This window comes from Dipodomys ordii, unplaced genomic scaffold (assembly GCF_000151885.1).
Source record: "Dipodomys ordii isolate 6190 unplaced genomic scaffold, Dord_2.0 Scaffold4, whole genome shotgun sequence".
Lineage (NCBI taxonomy): Eukaryota > Metazoa > Chordata > Mammalia > Rodentia > Heteromyidae > Dipodomys > Dipodomys ordii.
Window position 1 is genome coordinate 13,665,388 of NW_012267220.1, and position 16,987 is coordinate 13,682,374.

A 16,987-nucleotide genomic window follows, 5' to 3' on the forward strand; every position below is an offset into this window, starting at 1 on the left:
GCAAAAGCAAAGCATAATAAATTTATTAACAGAGATGTTACATAATAAAGGGGCCTTTTAGAAGTGAAAAATCCAAAGCCCCAGGGAAACTTGCCTGTTTTAGTTTGGAAACTGGACAGACATGTAGAAATGTAAGTAGACACAGATTATATATAGATTCTGTATATATAATAGAAAGTATATATATTCTCTATATTATTAAAAATACATAAAATATACAGAGAGGACCTTTCTTCCTTTGTCTCATTTGACTTTGTTTTTATTTTTCAAAATTGGCAGAAGGCTGCCCACTAAATGTGAAGTACATCATATATATATATATATACATATATATATATACACACACATATATGTATATATATAGCTAAATTATATGTAATTCTTCCCATAGCACTAGAATATGTGATGGCTCCTTCTTTTAAAAAAATATTGTAAAGGTGATGTACAAAGGAAGATATGAGTACATTTCTTTTTGAGCAATATTACCTCCTCCTTCATTTCTTCCTTTTCCACCCCTCCCCATCCTCCCTCCAAGTTGTAAAGTTCATTTTCAACATAGTGTCTAGTGAGTATCACTGTTGCATTGGTTCACCCTTTGCCCCTCTGCTTCTGTGATTCCCCTTCCCTCCCCCAAATCAGATAAACCTTGTAAAAGACAAAGGGTACCGAAATAAAAAACAGTGACATCAGGGAATAAACCAAAAGGAAGGGGGGGTAGAAAAAACAACTGTAAACAGTACACACACACACACACACACACACACACACACACACACACCTTTTCTTTTCCTTTCTTGGAGTTCATTTTGATAAGCATCATTTCTTATGCACATAGCTATTGAGCTCTTGTGGTGAGAGCACCTATTTTCTGTAAGCCTTTTTGGGAAAGGAATTCTGGTTTTTATGACTCACTTCAGGGAAAGAGAACAGGGGAAAGGCAGAGAGACTTCTGAGGATTTTTCCCATTCTTTTTCAGTTCAAAATATTCAGCATATCAAAGTGTTATACTTTGGGGAGGGGTTCCTTTTCTTTACTGAACTTCACTATCAATATGTGCTTTGGGGAGTTTTGTTGGGATCTCATATTCTTGTTCTTTTTTGTTTTTTCTTGGTCAGTTGTGGGGCTTAAACTCTGGGCCTGGGCACTGACCCTCAGCTCTTCAGCTCAAGGCTAACACTCTACCACTTGAGCCACAGTGCTATTTCTGGTTTTCTGGTGGTTTATTGGAGATAAGAGTCTCGCAGTCTTTCCTTCCTGGGGCTGGCTTTGTTGATCAGCTTTTTCACTCAAGGTTGCTGCTCTACCACTGGAGCCACATCTCCACTTACAATTTTTTTAAGGTTAATTGGAAATAAATATCTCAGAGATTTGTCTAGCCAGGTTGACTTTGAGCCAAGGGTCTCATATCTCATCTTCCTGAGTATCTACGATTGTGGGAATGAATCATCAGCACTCAGCTGGGTCTGGGATATTAATAATCTATAAGTATTTAGTAAGTTGGTAAAATGTTTGCATTTTAGTATAGCATAAAATGCATTGGGACGGTTCAGATACTTGGTGTTAATTTTTATATTCTTTTTTTAAAATTATCTTTCAGTAGTAGTACAAAGGAGTTGCCATTTGACAAAGCCGTTTATGAATGAAATGCATCTTGATCAGTGTTTTGAAATGTGTTTTTATGTAAGGCCTGTAAGTCAAGATTTATATCTTTGTTCAAATTCCTATTGAAGGTCCAGTAATCGGTGTTCTCTTCTAATTGTGACAAATTCAACAAGAGAATTTTTAAATGCATTGGAAATAAACTATGTTCTAGGAAGTAAAGCTACAAGTTTCATGTCTACTGCTGCGTGATCTCCTCACTGTTTTGCAAAAGCAGCCAAGAAGGGAACTCTAGGAAGGGGTGGGCAGGGGTGGGCGTGCCCATTCCAAAGGGACTGCTAAGCCACACGTTTGCTAGAGTTGAGCATTTGTGTAATGTTTGACTCATGAAGCAATGACACTCCAAATAACGAAACTGGCAATGTTTGTTTCCTGTGCATTCCATTTATATTACTAGTCTACCTTTTTTGGTGGTGGGAGGAGGGGTACTACTAAAGTTTGGACTCATACTTGGCAGGCAGACACATTGTCACTTGAGCCACACCTTCAACCTATTTTCCCCATTTGAAGTTACTTTCTGTGTTTCATCCTGGAGCCAGCCTTGGATCATGATCCTTCTAGCTATGTGTCCTGTTTAGCTAGGATTATGGATGCAAACCACCATGCCTGGCTTATTTGTGGAGATAAGTCTTACTAACATTTTTGCCAGCACTGGCTTCAAACAACCATCCTCCCAGCCTTTACCTCCTGAGTAGCTGGGATTGCAGCTATGAGCCAGTGAAGTCAGCTTCAGCTGTCCATTTTTTTCATCTGTCCATTTTTTATATTTGAATCTTCTCCATTTTTTATAATTGAATTTTGTAGGAAAATATAGGAGGCAGTTTCTCCTTTAAAACAATGTATATTTAGGGGCTGGGAAGGTGGCTCAGTGGTAGAATGCTTGCTTTGCATGCATGAGGCCCTGGGTTCGATTTCTCAGCACCACATAAGCAGAAATTTCCGCAAGTGGTGCTGTGGCTCAAGTGGTAGAGCGCCAGCCTTGAGCTGAAGAGCTGAGGGACAGCGCCCAGGCCCAGAGTTCAGGCCCATGACAGACAAAAATAATAAAATAAAGAAAAACAATATATATTTAATAAAGTTAAAGAGATGGATAAAAGTGGAATGAAAATGATAGCCTTATATAAATCTTCCACAATGTCATCCCTTTGAAATAAAGAAACAATGACTTTTAAAGTACAGCTTTTCCAGGAGAATGTAATATTAAATATTACAATTCTAATAGTTGTATAAGGGCTCTTAAATAGCAAATTAAGAAAACATACTTTCAGATATAAGGTAGGCTTGGATTATTTTTCTTTAATATATTTTTGTGACTTATTTTTCGGGGGCAGAGCTTTTTTATGAAGCTGAGGCTGCCTGGGAACTCTTGATCCATCTACCTCAGCCTCCTGCTATTATATGTATAATTATCAAAGTAATTGTCACAAAAATAAGTTAAAAGATTTAAAATAGAAAATAATGGATTTCCCTTACTAACACCCTCTTCTAAATAAGCAATCATGAGAGCTGAGTTAGAAAGCGTTTCTCATCTTTATTCATGGTTAAAACAGAAGTCCTTACATAATTTTTCTGTTTTCTTTCATACTCTAATTTGCTCCTTTTATTCCTTATAAAGCATTGTTATATTGAAATTACCTATATTCTTTCATTCTTATGATGTGAAAAGGGTAGAGTGGTGGAGCAAACACTTGCCTATTGAGTGAGAGGCCATGGGTTCAATCCTCAGTTTCACAAGACAACAATAACAAAATCATACATTCAACAATCACATAATCTGTTAGTTCTCTTCCTTACTTTTCCAAAGTGGTATTATACTATACATACTCTTCTGCAACTTACATTTTGTTAAATTTAAAATACTTAAATAGACATCTCTCCAGAACTGAAGATATACATCGAAACTCCTTATGATTATCATTGTTATTATTATTATTTGCTGGTCCTGGGGCTTGAACTCAGGGCCTAGGTGCTGTCCCTGAGCCTCTTTGTGCTCAAGGCTAGTACTTTAACACTTGATCCATAGCACCACTTCTGGCTTTTTCTGAGTGATTGATTGGAGATAAGAGTCTCATGGACTTTCCTAATAAGCTGGTTTTGAACAATGATCCTCAGATCTCAGCCTCCTGAGTAGCTAGGATTACAGGTATGGGTCACTGGTGCCTGGTCCACACTCATTCTTTATGTTATCCACATTCCATAGCATGGATGTAGAACTTCTTTCATTCTGGGAAACACTTGGGTCATTTAAGTTTTTTGTAATGATGATGTAGTAAATTCTTTTTGCAGTGTATATCTATGATCAAGTGATTATATTTGGACAAGATATAGCCCCAAAGATAAATAATCAGAGCTAAAGACTTACAAAAATGGACAGTGATGAAAATGGACAGTGATTTTTTTTGTTTGTACTCCTCCCCCAGATTCAATACCAATGGCATCTATTCTAAGCACTGAATGCAAATTTCAGGCTGACTTGCAATGTGGTAAAGAAGAGAACCAACAGATAATAAGTGCTGGGGGAACATGAAGAGACTGTAACCCTCAGGCACTGCACAGCTGAGAACAACAAGGAGCATGTTACGTGGAAGGCAGTCGGGGAGTTGGGCAATGGTTAAACACAGACAAAGGTTAAACCTTTTGTTTAACCAATAGGTTGAATATATGATCCAGCAAGTCTTCTCTTAGATATATACCCCCCCAAAAAAAAACACATGTCCACACAAAACCATGAACAGAAATATCCCTAGCAGCATTTTCATAATAGCCCCAAAGTAGAAATATCCTAAATATCCATAAACTAATGAATAAATAAATAAAAGATAGCATATCCATGCACTAAAATATTATTCAGCCATAAAAAAATGGAGTACTGCTTCACACTATGACATTCTTGGACTTTGAAAACATTGTGCTGGGTGAGTGACAGTATAGGAGGATGTTTATAATATCCCAAATATACAACCTACAGAAGATAAAGTAAATCAGTGTACATCATGGGCTGAGAAATAGATAAAGTAACTGGTAAATGGGACAAAGCTGATCATTGTTAGAATATATTCTTTTGAGAGTAATAAAAATATTCTAAATTTTACTGTGATAATAGTTATAAAACTCTGGACATATTAAAAACCATCAGCAGCATAATTTCGTGGATACATTGTGCAGTATATGAGTTATATCTCAATCATGCATTTATTAGTCAAAAGAAGAAAAAGTTAGCCTAATTCTGCTGCCATTGGCCTATAATCCTAGATTGCAGGAGCCTGAGATCTGAGGATTGTTCTTTGTAGTCAGCTTGGGGAGGAAAGTCTGTGAGACTCTTACCTTCAATTAAGCAGCAGAAAGCTAGAAGTTAGAACTGTGATTCATGTGTAAGAGTGCTACCCTTGAACACAAATGCTTAGGATCATGCCTAGGCCCTGAGTTCAAGCCCCAGAACTGGCACCAAAAAAAAATCAAGGAAGAAAGAGAAAGGAATATTAAACATTAGAGAATTTAAACATCATAGAGGGGAGAGAGTACCCTACACTCTGAATATGTTACCTCACTTATTTTTCTTTCTAATTCCTAAAGGAGACATTATCTGTGTGTCTTCTATTGGCAATCATTCAAATGGCAACCTTGGACTCTCTACTCTCCCTGGAGTCTGGGCTTGATGTGAGGTAGCTATCTTCCTTCTCTGATCCTCTTCATTAATTTAGGGGATTATGTGTTTTGTGCTAACCTCATTTGAAGTATTTGTTCTTATACCATCTTTTCTGTTTTGTCACATAAACAACTTATTTTTTAATGTAAACTTAAAAATGATGTAACCTGCCTAACCTGTTTACTTAGCTTTTCTTTTAGAGAATTTCAAATTTATGAGCGCCATTAAAAAAATGCTTAATTGAGATTCAAGATAACCTTGCATTTTAATCACAATGTAGTTTATCCTTAGGTATACCTCCATCTTGTTAAGATTTATTGTTTTGGTACTGTTTCAAATTGTAATGGGAAACTGCTGTTGGCTCTGCTGATCAAGGTTACCAAAACTCAAAGTGTAGGAGATAAGTACTTTTTTGCCAGACTTAGCCAAACAGAATTAATATTAAGACAGGGAAGGGCAAAAACACACATCAGGTAGTGCTGAAAGAACATACAGTTTTTTTGGAGAAAAAGTGGAAAGTAAGAAGAAAAAAACCTGGAATATTAAATCTTGAACCTGACTCTAAGCAAGTGTTCAGCTTGTTCCCAAGAGTAGTTTTCCAACCTTTGTTTACTTCTCTACATTGCCTAAGAGGCCTTCCTAAAGCAAAAATCATGTCTCTCACCTCCTCTGTCTCTTACCCACCATCTCTGCTACAAGTCAAGAAACTTTCTTCTTTCCATCTTTTTTTTTGGGGGGGGGGTCTGGTCGTGGGGCCTGAACTCTGGGCCTGGGCGCTGCCCCTCATCTCTTCAGCTCAAGGCTAGCGCTCTACCATTTGAGCCACAGTGCCACTTTCAGCTTTTTTCTTTTTGCTTATGTGGTGCTGAGGAATCGAATCCAGGGCCTCAGGCATGCAAGGCAAGCGCTCTACCACAGAGCCCTTTCCATCTTTCATATCTGTCCAAGCTGCATATGTTTTTCATTAGCATAATCTTAGTAAATATTGCTAGGTCATGGGGACTAATTCAATAGACTAACTTGTTCTTGTTTAAGAGCTAGATCTCCCCAAGAGAACCTGCATTAAAACAAGGGATCCTAATCAGAGCTACTTGGGAGGATGAGAAACAAGAGGACAGTGGTTTGAGGCCAGCCCAGGCAGAAAGCTCATGAGAGCTGTCTTCTCAACCCATAGCTCAATGTAGTGGCAGGGGCCTGTCATCCCAAACTACATGGGAGGCTAGGATAGGGAGGGCTTATGTTCCAGGCCAGCTTAGGCAGAAAAAGTCTGTGAGATTCTGTCTCCACGGAAGGAGGCTGGATGTGAGGACATGTACCTGGTATCCCAGCGATGATGGGAAACCTAACCATAGGGGAGTAAGTGGCTCAGGCCTTTACTCCAGTGGGAAGTAAGACCCTGTCCTAAAAATCACAGTGAAAATCAGGGCTGGAGGCATGGCTCAGCCTAGCATGCTCAAGGCCCTTCTGAGTCCAAACTTCAAGCTGCCAAAGATCAAAGTATCCTAAAATTAAAAACTCCTAACCAAAGAAGAGAATGGATAGCCCTGTAAAGTGGGGAGGCAGATAATTTTTAGAGGAAGATAATTACTTAAGGAAAAGATAACTTTGGTTTTGCAGTGGCAAGTGATTAGAAAATGAATCTTTCCCCACTGTTAAATGATATACTTCTCTGTGGTTATTAATTATGTCTGTCAAGGTATGTATTTTTAAGCCACTTGACCACATTTATATTAATAATCTCTTGGGATAGAGGGTGGTGGCTCAAACAGTATGGTATATGGCTAGTTAGCAGAAGGGAGGCCTTGGGTTCTATCCCCAGTACCACAAACAAATAATGATAATAATTTAAGAAACCCGACACAAGCCATTTCTTAAACTAAGTCATGGGAGCTCTGAAAGATGAAACATACTGGCGAAGTGATTTGGACAAAGCTAGTGAGAGGCTTTGATGTAGGTTCATCAGAGGCCATGTTTAGTGTTCATTCCTCCAAAACAAAAGTCAACTTTTTAAATTCAGGTAAAAAGCCCCCCAAGTGTGTTCCTGCAGGTGTGTTGCTTTCTGGTTTGAATTTCACAAGCGCTGTAAAGAGAGTTAAGTTCTGGAGAGGTGCTGACAAGGCAGGGTCAGAGGGTCTGGAGTTTGGAGGACAGTGTGATATTTAGCTGAGAAGTAAGCTGTGTTTACATACCTGGAAAACAGGTTGCAACTCCTAGGTTTCTGCATCAAGATGTCATAGGGGGACATGTCAATCATTGCAGAGTGTTTCAAGTTACACTTCAGGGATTAGAAAGAACATTTCTTCCTTCCATCTTTTAACTTTTCTCTTTTGAGTCTGGAATGTAAATATGGACGTCTCTCCAAACAGGAGAGGGGTACGTTCTTCTTTTGAAAAATTCTACCTGTGGCATAGTACTATTTAAAAATGTTAAAGTTCTCCCACATTTTAAATGTGACATGTAAAGAGCAGCGAGTAAACTCTTGCACAGTAATTCCATTAGCTTCCACAATGCCATTACCCTAATCTTTAGGTTTGCCTTTCAGAAATAAAATCCACACTAATTTTTTTTTAATCCTGATAGTGTTGCTGATTTTCTTACTGTCCAGAGGGAAGAAATTTTTCCATTTTTTATACCTTTTTTGTTCTGATGGATATTCCCATCTTCATGTTAAGCACAGTTTGATTTGCCACTAATTGTAGCAAACTTTTCATTATTTATTATTGGCATTGCTGAAATCCATTGGGAAGTCTAACCGAAATAAGGCTGCTTTCAACCTCTGATAGGACCACAGCAATAAAGCAATTAACTACACTAGTTAAAATATACTAAGTCCTAGACAGGGTAAATATCTTTACAACCAACTATTTACAATATTGTATATCATGCTTCATTGATCTTCTACAAGATTCAACATGTTATTTTGTCACACATAGTTTATTATAATGCCCTTTTTAAAAATTACAGTTTCCCCTATTAGCAATTAACTTTAAATTGTGAGGATAAGAGAGAAATAGGCAAGTTAAAATGATGAGCTGTATAAATGCTTCATTTTCTTAAAAGGTTTGCTTAAGTAGTTACATGTAAATCCGTCTATGTGTTCCCTTATTCCTTGTGTGTACTTGAGTCAGGTTCCCAAATCTCAGCCTCTGCCATGGTTGGACACTAGATAAGAAATAGGAAAGCCATATATCTGTATCCTCCAAACAAATATTTTTCTCACCTCTTTTCACCCATATAAAACAAATGTGAGACTCCAACAATAAACACGGGACTGCAAAAGTCATTAATAACAGCCGTCATTTTAAAGTGCCATCTAATTTAAACACTTTTGCTTTAAGTTATTGCAGTGTCATGAGTTTCAGTATGCTCAATTTATTAGTAAAGGCCTGCAGAGTTCACAGCCATTTATTTTTCAGGGAACTTGATTTCATCATTAATTTTTAAATACATCAGACTCCCACTGTATTTTTAGAGTGCACTTTATTTACAAAAATTGGTTTACTCTGATCAATACAGAGGTTTCCAGGTGTTCATTACAGTGAAAAGTCTAGGAAGTTAAAGATAATCCAAAGTATGCTGTAATTTTTCACTTTAATGTGTAATACACACACATGTGCACACACGCGCACACACAAAGAGTATATGTTTATTTGCTGAAGTAAACAATAAACTAAAGAGAATAAATAATAAACAATAAAACACTCTTGGTTTTTAAAAACTAACAGCATTCATTTTTAGCATTTATGCTGAGATTATTCACATTGGAACACAATTTATTTTAATATTTCACCATATTTGCATCCAATCACTTATTCTTAAGGGACACCTTACTTATTTTTCTCTCAAAGAATGACATCTGGATAGGAAAATCTCCTATCTGAAGTCTGGAATCAGATCATAGAACACAGTTTTGACCATTACTATTGCCTTACAAATCTGCACAACAAAATTTTGCCAGTAGTAATGAATCTTTCCTCTGGGTTAGTGTTCATGGTCTGGCCATTGGGCCGTCTCTCCAGAAGGGCTGATGGGTTTAGACAGTTGAGATGGAGCCAGTGGACTCTCATTCAGTATTGGGACTCCCCCACCCCGTAATTACCAACTTGAGCATATGTCATGCGAAGCTAACGTTAACACCTGATGCTGACAGTGACAAGGCTTGAATGCTTGAGTGTTTGTTTCAGGGAGATTTTCTGTAAAAAGTAATCGTAATAAGAAACAACTAAACTGAAGCTAACACTATTCATATACTTACTAGTTGTTCTTTTTCTCCCCCTAATTAGGACAGAATTTTACCCTAAGGCAGTTAGGAGTTTGTGAACCAGCAACTCGAAGAGGACTGGCCTTTTGTGCGGAAATGGGGCTCCCTCACAGAGGTTACTCTATCAGTGCAGGGTCAGATGCTGATACTGAAAATGAAGCAGTGATGTCCCCAGAGCATGCCATGAGACTTTGGGGCAGGGGGGTCAAATCAGGCCGCAGCTCCTGCCTGTCAAGTCGGTCCAACTCAGCCCTCACCCTGACCGACACAGAGCACGAAAACAAGTCCGACAGTGACACTGGTAAGTTTCTTTTTTTTCTTTCCTTTTCTTTCTTCCTTTTTATTTCTTTTAAATTTACTGTATTGGCGTTCTATCTGTTTTGGTTGACTATGGTTTGTGTTTTCTCTATTCCTTCCTCCCATCTTTCTTTCTCTTTTTGTTTTCATGCAGTAGAACCCAAGAAATGCCCTTGAATATGTTTTTATCCTCCTGGGGTGTGGGGGAGATGCAGAAATCAATATTTGACATCAGGTGGTTAAATTATGCAAGCAGTCTGTGAAGTGTGAGCTATAGTTTCGAAAAACACTTTAATCATGTACAGACACAAAGAGAGAAAAGATTAGAAAAAGAGAGAAAAGATTGACTGATCTTGGACTTTGTCACCTGTTAGCCTCGGTGGAGAATCAGACCAAGTGTTGATAAAGTTTACCCCAGAGCCAGCTAGCAATCAAAGATGTCTTTGTAGACTGCTCTTGAAAAATATCTTAAAGAAGTTTCAGAATCTTAGAACGGATGAGTAAGCACACAGAATAGATTATTAACAAGGCTCAAGTGATTGAAGAACAAATTTGATCATGCTTTAAACTTTGCGTTGATGAAAGCAGTTGAAAGTTTGGTAAAGAAGGGGGGGTGCAGTGTGGCTTTTGATGTTCTTTGGGAACTGAATGACGATGCAGTTAAATCCACACACAAAAATTGGATTGAAGGATAGACAAACAGCAGCTTTGCATATTGTAAGAGCAATGGCACAAGCAATGACTGGTACTTCTGTCCAATTGCCAGTGTGGAAATAAGATGTAAAAAGTTAATTTAGATGCAACAATAAATTCAAAAGGAACCTTAAGTTTTAGTCAGTGTTGTTCCTAGCACAAAAAGGGAACATCAGCACCAACTTTCCAGAAAACAGCCAAAACATTTCTCCTTCTGTTTTTAATATTAACAGAATTTATTACTGTTCCAGCCTGGTTTGTTAATGTTGTGTGTATCCAATGCATCACAAAGAAAAAACAATGAAAAATAGAAGACTCGCAGGCCATGTGAAAAGAAAGATGGCGGTTTTCTTAATCATATCCTGTTGTTAGTATTTACTGAACAAGCTTGTCCTCTTTGCTGTGTAATAGGATTGCAGATCTGTGATCAGCTTGCAGTTGCAGCTAAGTCATAGTATGATGTTCCCAGTGCTTATTAGGTACTCACTATGAGTGGAGAATGAAAGTCTAATTTAAACCATTGGAATATTTTAGTGCATTAAATCCAAGTAAAGATCAATTAAAACATACCACTCCATATCTCATTTTGGAAGTGTAGGTTCTTGGTGGAGGCTGGCTTTATCCCAGCCCCCAAGAAGAATTCTTCTGGACAAAATGAAGTTTTAAGTCTGGCTGCTAACATTTCCTCCAGCTAATCCATTCACCCGTAAATCCCATGTTTCTAGCAGTTTTCAGAGAAGATTCATTAGTCATTAATCTTACCTACTTACAGTTACTTACATTAACCATACCTAGTTATCATTCCTATCAGTATTCACTTGGATAACACACCTTGAGCAATTGCATGTACATGGGGTTAGTCAAATAATACATTCTATTTTGCTAAAATATACAAAAAGGAAAGAAAGGAAGAAAGAAAGAAAGAAAGAAAGAAAGAAAGAAAGAAAGAAAGAAAGAAAGAAAGAAAGAAAGAAAGAAAGGAAGAAAGAAAGGAAGGAAGGAGGAAAGAAAGACAGGAAGGAAGGAAGGAAGGAAGGAAAGAAGGAAGGAAGGAAAGAGGAAGGAAGGATGTAGCAAGATACTGAACTTGGTTCTGATGACTTACATCCTACTTCATTCATGTAATTATTCATTCATGTAGTTATTTTTCACAGTGGGTCAATTTGCCCTTTCCTCCCCAATTTTTTTGTGTATTTAATTGTAAAAATAGTATACAGAAGGGTTGCAGTTACATGAGTAAGGTAATGAGTGCATTTCCTATTGAGCATTGTTACCACCTCCTTGGTTTTTCCCCTACTATCCCTTCTTGTGCCACCTCCCCAACTCCCCTTTCTCCCCCCAAAGTTGTAAAGTTCGTTTTCAACATAGTGTGTTGTAAATGTCATTGTTACAATAGGTCAACCTGTATCCTTGTTTCAGGATTTTATTTCCCTTCCCCTCCCCAAATTAGAAAACTGTATATACAACATGCAGGGCATCAAATACAGTGAAAACCGGGGTTATACTGTGGGGGAGGAACATACAAGAGAAAAAAAATATCATAGTACATTTTAGATACATTAAAAACAATAGCAAGAAAGAAAAAAACAAGTTGTTTCCCTATCTTGGGGTTCATTTTGCTTAGCATTATCTTATATGGTTATATGTACATAGCTTTTGACTTTTTCTGCTTGTCCTATACTTATACTAGTTATTGCAAATAAGGGAAGCCATGGGACCTATGTTTCTTTGGGCCTGGCTTACTTCGCTTAATATAATTTTTTTCCAAGTCTTTCCATTTCCTAACAAATGGGCGATGTCGCTCTTTCTGATTCCTCCGAAAATTTTTATAGCATATCTTTTCTCTATCTAATAACAAATATACTTTGCTATCATAACTATATGTTGATAAGATATAAATTAATCATTTTTGAAATTCTATTAGAACTATCTCATGGTAAATTTCCAATGTGTACCATTTTTTTTCTTCTATTCTAGAAAAAAATGCAAGACAAACTTAGTCATCTCTAGTTAGCTGTACATAATATCTAAAGATTGAGAAGAGAGAAGGAAGATATGAGTTTCTCATGCCACTGTCTGTTTCCATTTGCATTATTATTGGATTATTATTAACTAGAGGAGGAATTTCTTTGCCTGCTAATCTCCTAGACCTTGCTTATACAGTGGTGGAAAGTCAAGAGAAGTTGCGCCCTTGCCTTTCTCCCCAGGGTGGAAATGAAGGAGAATGTAGACAGATAAGGAGAGAGAGGGGGGAAAAGAGGAGGGGGGAGGGAAGAGTATTAATGAGAATATACAGATCAATTAATCATAGAGTATAAAACATCAAAAGCGGTTTGTTGAGCTGGACAGGGCTCATTTGTGCTCTTGTGTTTGCTCTTTTCTCAAGGTTTGTTTTTTGTTTTTTAAACAACATTTTGATGGTCTTAAGAATTTCTTCTGGGATGAGTTTAAGAGAGAAAACCAGAGGAAAGAAAACAGTATCCTAATGAGTAGTGGCTATTTCATATGTTTCTAATATGTATATCCATAGGAACATTTCAGATTAATTTCATTGCTATGAAATATCAGTGATTATTCACAAAGGTCAAAGGTTCATTAAAGTAGAATTCAGTAAGGACCTGCAACAATTTATTTATTCCTGGGTTCTCATAAGAACTACAATTTACAATTATATAAAAGTTCTTCCAGCATCTTTATAAATAATATGTTCAAGTCATATTTTATTTCTATTTCTACATCTAGTCAAATATTTCTGATAACTAAATAATTAAGTTCTATTCTCCTTATGTATTTTAAGTTACTCGAACACTGAAAGTGTTAGGTTTCCACTTACATTTTTCTCTGACTCCTCAATATTTTATGGCCTCATTTATTTGTTGTTGTCGTGAAATGTTTCTTTGGTAGCCTTTTTATGTCAGTGAAGGTTGAAACAGGAAGGATGGGGTAATGTAACTCACCGAAATGAAGGTAATTTAGAACCCAGACACTGATTTATTTTCATTCCAGTTAACTTGGAAGCTTGCACTGACTTTTTTTATCATTCAGGAGAACTGTGAATGGACCGTTTTCCCCTGAAAAAGATGTTATTCAACATTTGTAAAATTATTCAAACAGAACACCTGACGTCCTAGTTACAACTTCAAAGAAGGGTTTAGTCACTATATGAAATTAGATTTCATTTATTTATTGATAAAGAGGCCAACAGTTCAAATGAAGAAGGTGTTAGAACTGCTGTGTGGCTAATGAAATCTTGATGGCCGGTGCATCCCAGGAGTAAAGGAACATTTGGGCCATGCCATGTACACATCTCCATGTTGGCAGACATTCAAAACAAGTGATAACACCCATTATTTTGCAAAAGTTAACTTTTTACAAGCCATGAGAATTTGAAGTTAAGCAGAATTTTAGAGGGGAAAAATGTACAGTATATTGAGTTTCCGAATTAAGTTTATGATCACCTGCCATGCATCAGGGATGTGTGGTATGCATGCATGCATGAATGAATGAATGGTATTGAAAGGTACAAAATAATATGATAGAGTGACATTGCCAGTACATTCTGCATTATTTTAGGCCTCTGATGTATGCTTAAAAGCCCCTTTAAAGACTAAACTCCCACTATCCAGCTTTGCAAATAATCTGATCTGGATTCTGAATATCTATTTAAATGTCAGGAACAAAGGATTCCTTACTTCACAAAGCATTAATCTTTAAGGCTTAAAAAAATGTTTGCATGGGTGTCATTTCTCAGAAGCTGCTTGCTCTTTATCATTTAGAAACTGGTATCAGAAAAGATGTCTGTATTTAAAAAAAAAACACAGGGGTCAGTAGTCAAATGAATGCAGCCTTCCCTTGCTGGCCTGTTACCCTGTGAACTTCATTTCACAACTGTGGGGTGTTCTCTCTTATTGGGTAGGTCTCTCACCTTGCTCCTTTGCGCTGCCTTCCTTCCTTCACCTCTCATTGATGACCTTTGATCAGAAAAGATGAGCTTTAGTATCAGGCAGGCTAGGAAAAGTTGGCACTGCCATTCTTCCTTACTATGAATTAATGGCATAAGAGCCTTCATTGAGGACCTTAGTTGAAAAATGGTGTCCAGACACAAGCTACTTGGTTTCCCCCCCCCCTGCCCCCAGATATGTGACCTAGGGCAAGTCACATTGACTTCCTATTCTGGTCTGTCTACAGGGGAAAATAGAGAGAGCAGTACATATAATTCCCCATCAAGATAGGGCTTTGGTGAAGATTAATAGAGTTGAAGTGTATATTATACTTAGAATACCAGTTCCCCTGGTATCTGGAGAGCTATCAGTGATCAGGTGTCTTTATTATTATTGGTAAAGGTAGAATATTATATCATGAACATAAATAAATAATACCAGACCCCAATCTAATTTGGGCCCACAAACAACGCTCCCTCGATGCCCCGGCATCTCTCCTACTTCTGTTTTACCTTTCCTCTGTCTGCATCAGTCCCATCTTTGTAAGAAGGGGAAAAATGGCCTTTCTCAGAAAATACATAATGATAAAGTACATAGTCTAGAATTTCGGTCACCACGTATTGACTCTCTTATTTTTCTCCCCAAGCCCACATCCTTTTTAATGTACTGTAATTAAACGAACGGGCATGGAATGGTGCTGATAATTAGTCTAACGGCTGCAGACTTCAAAGACTTTAGCATGCTCCTTCTCCTCCTGGCCAAAGGAAATTTCAAAAGTAGTATTTCCCTGAAAGGCATGTTACTTAGACAGCCAGTCAATTAAAAGGCTCATCAGTTCACACAATAAAATAAATCATTCCCATAAGACTTGAGTTCTCATCTAGGGTCTTTGCAATGTACCTGTTGTAGGACCCCACTCATACCACACTAATTGTGCATGATACAGAAGTATTAAGGACTAATTTGACTCACCCAAAGGGTATAATATTCAATTTCATTCTTTAACATTTTTTTTCGTGTAGCAGATACTTACTTTGTACAGCAAAAACACTTTTCAATGAATCAATTTTAGTTGTCCTATGAAATAAGCATTTAAAAAGTAGACTTCCCACGCAGAGAGATTTGGTCTAAAAGTTTAAGTTATTGTACTTTATGGGGGACAAAGAAAGTTCTGTCTCTTAAAACCAATCTGATAAATTGTTGTGATCGTACCATTTACATCAAGCTTTCACCAGAGAACCTGAGCTACTTTGCAATCCAAAATACTGTGTCAGGATGAGTGTGTTCTCTGGAGATGTGGGTGCTGCTATTTCTTCTTCTTCTGAGCAGTTAGATCTAGGTGAGAGGGAAGAAATGGAAGAGCCTATAGCTATTCCATTACCAATTAAATCCTAGAAGGGCTTGGGAAAAGCCACTAATTGCACTAGAGTACCCAGTGATGTCACTTGTCAGGATAGGCTGGCTCTTTTCACAAAGGGACTAGTATTTTGGGTTTGTCAAAGAGAAATGTAGGTTTTGCTTCAATAGGTTAATTCCGCTCTTTTAACTTTACTTCCAAACCTTTCTTTCAGCCCTCTTTAAAAGTTGGTTGTGAGAACAAAGATGGTATTCCTGATTGCTGTAAGAAATAAATGCTCCTTCGATGGTATTCTAATTTAAAGAGAGTCAGCTAGAAATATTAAGTTATAAAGTAAGTGTAAATTCCATCACAGATCCACTTCTGGCATGCAGAGGTCAGGTCTGGCATCATCTGCTGTTGTAAATTACATTTAATGTTTTAGGTGCTCCAAAATGTCAAAAAAATAGCCAAAGTAATGTCTGTGTTCACTAAATCAAGCTCAGAGTTAGGTTGCTATCTTGCAAAACACAGCTAGATCGTTTCTAATACATACAAATAATTGTATTGCCTTGGTACACATAAATTCATGGATTCAATTGCAACTTGTCATTCTGAGCAAAAGCTACCATTTTTTCATTAAAGATGAAATATATTCATTTCATAGATACGTACAACTCACTCTTAAGCATAGAAGTTATGATTTAAATGAAAAAATTGGGGCAGCATTAGAGTTTGAAATTAGGACCTAGCACTTATTTGTCAGGTGTCTACAACGTTAGACACATTCTCAGGCCTTTTTGCTGATATCAGACTGTTCCACCTACCAATGCCTTTTGCATATCTGGTATCACAGACATTGTTTTCTGTGTAACCGCAGCAGTCACCTGAACTGTTGATTTTTTTTTGTCCCAGTTGACCTTGAAGCATGGTCCTGATCATGTTTCTATGCCCACAAACCTATCATTTAGCATTATTAAACAGTACCCATTACACCTTGTAAAAATCTACTATCATCGCTATTGTTTAAGCATCTATATACATTTATATATTTCCAACCTAAAAGGATTTTCAATAAACTGATCAGTTTACTATCACATTTCAATTAAACTCATCTCAAGTTCTAAGTGTTTATTTTTTCCGTATGTCAGTAC

At 37.2% G+C, this 16,987-nt stretch overlaps 1 protein-coding gene across 1 annotated transcript in view; it reads left to right on the top strand.

Moving 5' to 3' along the window:
- Tenm3 (teneurin transmembrane protein 3) overlaps positions 1–16,987 on the top strand; it is a 444,870-nt gene that overhangs the window by 16,893 nt on the left and 410,990 nt on the right. Inside the window, exon 2 of the mRNA XM_013023835.1 lies at positions 9,589–9,867. Coding sequence (XP_012879289.1) covers positions 9,589–9,867 — 279 coding nt within the window. The remainder of the gene's footprint in view (positions 1–9,588; positions 9,868–16,987) is intronic.